Source organism: Nematolebias whitei, unplaced genomic scaffold (genome assembly GCF_014905685.2).
Source record: "Nematolebias whitei isolate Nwh7 unplaced genomic scaffold, NemWhi1 Nwh_scaf_2539, whole genome shotgun sequence".
NCBI classification, from domain to species: Eukaryota; Metazoa; Chordata; class Actinopteri; order Cyprinodontiformes; family Rivulidae; genus Nematolebias; species Nematolebias whitei.
Window position 1 is genome coordinate 1 of NW_023621084.1, and position 5,757 is coordinate 5,757.

The following is a 5,757-nucleotide window of genomic DNA, read 5'->3' on the forward strand; positions in this document are numbered from 1 at the left end:
ATTAAGGGTAAAGTGAAAGGTTCTGGTTCGGCAGGGATTTGGGTTTTGATGTGTTTTTACACGCTGCGGCCCGCTAGCTGTTAGCTCAGTTTATCACCACGTTGTTAACAGACTGAGTCCTGGCCGGATAGTTTGAACTTTTCTAAATCGTCTTTATCTGGCTATTTAAAACAGCTAGGGTTCGTTGTTGTTTCATAGTTGGTTCTGTAGCAGTAGAAAGGTGAAGACGAACCAAAGCCCAATCTCGTTTAGGTTTCGTTTAATGACGGATTTAAATGTTTTTCTGATGCGATGTTCAGGCATTTCATCAAAGACTTCAGAGTTAAACAGCTCTGTTTGTCTGCGTGTTATTTTAAGGTGTGCTTTGATGTTTTAGCAGAAGAAGCAGAACACCGGCAAAGGTGGAAAGAAGAAGAAGCAGGTCCTGAAGTTCACTCTGGACTGCACCCATCCTGTGGAGGATGGCATCATGGACGCTGCCAACTTTGTGAGTTCACCTCGTCGTTTCCAGCTGAACTCTGAGAAACAGGAAAGTTTGTTGTTTCTGGAAGTCAAAGGATGTGAAGTCAATGCTCGGGCTGCAGAACTCATCAGGTTTTGATCTTAATCGTAATTTTAGCTTCATGTGAAAACTTCTTCTCAACCCCAACAGATGTTTGTTTACAAACAAAACAAGTTCCTTTATGTTCTGCGAGTCCAGTTTCACACCCACAGTGGGATCCCAGCTTCGACAACAAATGCTCTAAAGTGTTTTTGTTTGTTTACTGCACATGTTGTTTGCAGATTGTTGTCTGGGAAAGTAAATTTAAAAATCGAGGGGGACGCTGCAGCTCATATTTGAATACTAAACAACGTGATGTTTCCCCTCAGCGTGTCCCTGAACGGACAGACTCTTGTAGACCTGACCTCCTGCAGCCTGAAGAGGACCAGTGGTTTTAGTCGTCTTCAGGTCCAGATTAACTCCTAAACCGTGGAACCACCAAAACAACAAAAATGCCTCCAGTTTGGCACCATTTCAAATTAAAGCATAAATTATCACGAGTGTTTTTATTCTGGGAGTCGGCTCAGTCTGGCTGTGGATCCAGTCTTGGTACTAAAATATTTAATAATTCTATAAATGACCTAATTACAACAGTGTCGTTTAAAAAGTACGATTATTTTATTTCCTCCGTTCTGTCAGCAGACACTTCATGTTTTCATGCATCACAAAGTAAAGAACTCCGTTTTTGTTTCCAGGAGCAGTTTCTGCAGGAGCGCATCAAGGTGAACGGGAAAGCCGGTAACCTGGGCGGGGGGGTCGTGTCCATCGAGAGGAGTAAGAGCAAGATCACCGTTTCCTCTGAGGTGCCCTTCTCCAAACGGTGAGGACCAGAACCGCTTCTTAAATCAAACGGGTTCTCTGAGTCTGCATGTTGGGGTCTGAGCTGGTCTTTGGTTCTGCGTTGGGTCGTTGAAGTCGTTTTGGGCCGTTTAAAGCTCCGTCGTCTCTGATCCAGAACTTCTTTGTGCCGACAGAAAACAGTCTGTAGCACAACGCTGCCGTTTTATTTTGAAAAGAAACGTCACGGGTCTGATTAGAGATTAAAAGGAAAGTTAATTTATTTATTTTTATCATTTGGCTTCATGCAACAAGTTTGTAGTGTTGGTTTCTCTGCATCTGGTCTGCTAATCGTTCGTCTGTTAGCAAAATATCTGCTGGACACATTTTATTGAAACGCCGAAGCTCTATAACTTTTGGGGGTTGCTGGTTTAAGATGGCCGCCACAGACTTGAATATGATGTTGGAATTACAAGAATGGCTCTAAACTGGTTTAAATCATATTTATCTTCTGATAGATTCCAGTTTGTAAATGTAAATAATCTCCATCATACACCAAAGTTAGTCATGGCGTTCCTCAGGGTTCAGTGCTTGGACAAGTACTCTTTACCTTGTATATGCTTCCATTAGGTAAAGTTATTAAACAGTATGGGATAAATTTTCAGTTATGCTGATGATACAGTTATGAATCCAATCAAGCTAAAACTGGTAAAATGTTAGCTAAAATGCTAGCTTAAATTTAACAGTGAACTAAAGGTCAGTGTGCTAGTAAGCGGAGTCCTCAGGACACGTTCCTGGTTGATAGGCGATGTCTCATGGAGCAGCAGAAAATTTTAGCTGCTTCTGCCGAACAGCTGGAGCTTTTTGTTGACATTTCTAAATACTTTTAAAGACAAACGTGTGCGTCAAAGGTTGGTCCGGACGTGTCGGTCCACGCTTCCTGTTCCGACGTCCACCTGTGGAGACGTTGACTCTGGTTTGTTTGTTCCTGCAGGTACCTGAAGTATCTGACCAAAAAGTACCTGAAGAAGAACAACCTTCGTGACTGGCTACGCGTCGTCGCCAACACCAAGGAGAGCTACGAGCTCCGCTACTTCCAGATCAATCAGGACGAGGAGGAGGAGGAGGATGAAGATTAAACCGGCCGCTCCCATCAGTTTTGTAGGTTTAAATAAATTGTTTACGAGACTGAACTTTTGCTTCCGGGCTTTTCTGATCCAAACATGAAGGGGAAGTGTTCTGTTGGTTCGTTTCAGTCAAAGCAGGTTAAACTGGTGAAAAGTTTACCTGTGTCAAGATGCTTAAAACCGATCCGTCAGCTGAGCTGCGGTTGCCATGGTAACGAGTCCAGCATTGTATCAGAGCTGGTCCCTCAGACTTTCTGAGGACGTTTGTTTCTGGTGTCAAAAAGCAGCGACACCCGACCAGTCGGGTTTCTTCTCTCAAACTGGGACTTTTATTTTGTAGTAATCTAATCTGACGGAATGACCCGTGTCTTGGAGCGGCGTTGTAGAACAAACTGCATCTAAATCTGTTTTTATACGTTCTGCTCCGGTGGGGGGTGAGATTATGACGTTAAAGCTGCTGACGGTGTCTCGTCGGGTCACCGTGGTAAATTCAAGTTCGCCTCACGTGGCACATGAGGTGGAACGAATTGTGTGCACAGGGTCCCAGTTACATCCAACTATAGCAAAAATATAAATTGTAAAAATCGTACCGTATTTTCCACCGTGCACGTCTCATCGGTCCATATTTGTCTAATAAAGTGGAAAAATCCATAAATACGTCGCATCTATTCCACGTCGCAGCTGACGACCCAGAAATATGGACCGGTGTTGTGCCAAAAATCGATGGGCCGCAAAATGGCGAAGCGTGTACAGGAAGAATTTAACTAGATTAACACTTCAAAATTATTTGTTTGCTTTAAGTTGTAGTAAATGTGTGTTTCAATCTAACGTTTGCTTAATAAATGCACTTTAAAGGTCAAATCAGCTGCATTTCAAAAATAGTTTTGCTGCTGAGGTGCTCCCAGGAGCAGATGGGGAGGAGGAACGCTGCTCGCTTAATCGAAATTTAACAAGAAAAGCCCGTAAACAATTATTCGTTTGCCCGAAATTATAGCAAAGGTGTCTCAGTCCATCGTTTGCTTAATAAATGCACTTTAATGGTCAAACCAGCTGCATTTCGCCTGGTTTGAGTCGATCCGAGCAGAATGAAGGCGGGGAGGTATGGCAGGCTGATCGTATCATTAAAAGCCGAAGATTCTCAGTCATCTAGGACATGGTCAAGTTCATGGAAAAAATATAAAGTCCAGTTGTTTTTGTCTTTTTGTCTGAACATCATTACAGCCACGTTTACATGATACAACAGCATGCCATACATACACCTGCTCTGCTGCCATCCAGTGGCTGAGAGTGGTGCTGCTCAATTTTCAGTCGGAATGAATGAAAACTCAAATCAAGACAAAAATTGGTTCATAAATATGGGAAAGATCAATAAATGTATCGCTTCGGCCTTTAAGCCGCAGGGCATGTAAATTATGCAGAAAAAGTGACTTCTAAAGCAGCAAAAGTGGTAATAAAGATCTTATAAAGTAAGAAATACGTTGAACACCAGTAGTGCAGCAGCACGAACATGTAACACCTGACTCACTCTTAATAAGACGGGCAAAGCAGAACTCAAAGTCAAAAATTAACTGTGGGCCGAGTTTTACTCTCAGCTGAACACCATCGATGTCTGGAAGAAGTTTTAGCTCGGTGGTTGACGTCGTACGAAGTTCTGCTGATGGAGCTTCATGTTTTCACCTACGGTGGTTTTTAAAGTTAAAGATCACAACAGTGAGCGTCTCGGAGCTTCGGTCATCTTTAATTAAACCCAATTTGACTGAAATTCAGAAAGAGTTTTGAAGTTCTTCAAAAAGTGGATCTTCAAGTATTTAAACTTTCTGAACTAATAAAATTTAATTTAGAAACTAAATGAATTTCTGTTTCAGTTCGAAATGATTTTCTGAGATGTTTGGAAACTGATCAGCTCGAGGGTCTTCTGTTAAACTAGTCGGGCAGAGAAGGAATAAAAATATCTTAAGTTCTGCTCAGAGGTGGCCCGACCCGTGTTCTGACCGACCCGTGTTCTGACGGCCCGTGTTCTGACCGACCCGGCGGTGACATGCAGGTATTTCACGGAGTCGTTTTATACGATGCTTTATTCATTGCAATGGAAAACAAACAGCGTAAACAACAGAACAGGACAAACAGAACTCCCCCGCTTCGTTAAAAATAAAAACTGCCTGAAAACTTCGGATCGGCTCCAGACTGGAAGTTCTGACCCGCTTGTTGAACCCGCTTTGAGCGTAGGAAAAGTTCAAAATGAAAGAAACGACGTGAAGGTGACGGACTCCGAGGTCTGAGGTGCATCCTGGATGCAAACACTGAGCGGGGAGGAATGTAACTTCAGGCGGTGCACGAGCTCAGAACCTCGCGGTTCTGATTGGGCCCAAACTGTCGGAACAAATACAAAATGATCCCCGTAACCTGAACGTGGACGTAGAAAAGGGTCCAGGTTTTGGAGCGTTGGTCTCTGAAACCCCCTCAGAGGGAAAGTCTGAAGGTTCTGCTTTAGCACCAGAAAACACGACGAACAAATTCAAACGAAGACGACGGAACCAGAACCAGAACCGGGTTTTTAACTGAAAACTGGAACTTTCTTAGTGGGAACCACGCAGCTGAGAGTGACGAGCCGGTTCTTTAAAGGTGGATCATCCGGACCTCCCGTGGGTTTTAGAGTCCGAATCGGTGTGGAACCAGTGGGCTGGTGGTTGGGATGTTTGGTGCCGTCCCGGCGGTTCTGCTCTGGGTCAGATGGTCCGGGGGTTGTACTCCGGCAGCTTCTTCAGCTTCTCCTTTTCCTGCTGGGAGTCGTGCCGAGTGATGACCAGAGAGTGGGAGTAACCCATCACCACCTGCACACACGGTAACACACGGCTCAGGAACAACTCGGAGAACATTACAACTCTGGTTCTGACCCAGAGCTCAGTCCTGGTAGATCTTCTGAGGGGGGTTCTGTGGGGAGTTATTTCATTTAAATAAAGTCATGAATCTAGAGCAGCGTCTGTTAGCCCTGCCGCCTCGCAGCCTTTCACTTCCTGCTGAAGGTTTTGTTGTTTACGTGGAGTTTACATGTTCTCCCTTTTCTCCAGGTGCAGGAAGTGACGACCAAATGAAGCTTTTCTGAAGCACTGAAGCTTATTTTGAAACACGGTTCATTACTCGAAGCTCTTCAGCAGCAAAGGTCAAAGGAAAAGTTTAAAAGACAGTGGTGAGACCAGCTGTGCTGTATGTTCTGGAGGCAGAGACATGGACAAAAAGACAGGAGACAAAACTGGAAGTGGCAGAAATGAAGATGTTGAGGTTCTCCTTAGGAGAGACAAGGATGGAGAAGAT

General features: G+C 44.1%; 1 protein-coding gene across 1 annotated transcript; it reads left to right on the forward strand.

The window, feature by feature from the left end:
• Positions 1 to 376: 376 nt before the first annotated feature.
• On the forward strand, positions 377 to 2,511 carry LOC119429547 (60S ribosomal protein L22; the record flags this gene model as incomplete). Its single annotated transcript, XM_037697157.1, is given in 3 exon segments — positions 377 to 487; positions 1,237 to 1,361; positions 2,313 to 2,511. Coding segments are annotated over 3 exon segments (381 nt in total), but the record flags the coding sequence as incomplete, so codon positions are not given.
• Positions 2,512 to 5,757: the final 3,246 nt, after the last annotated feature.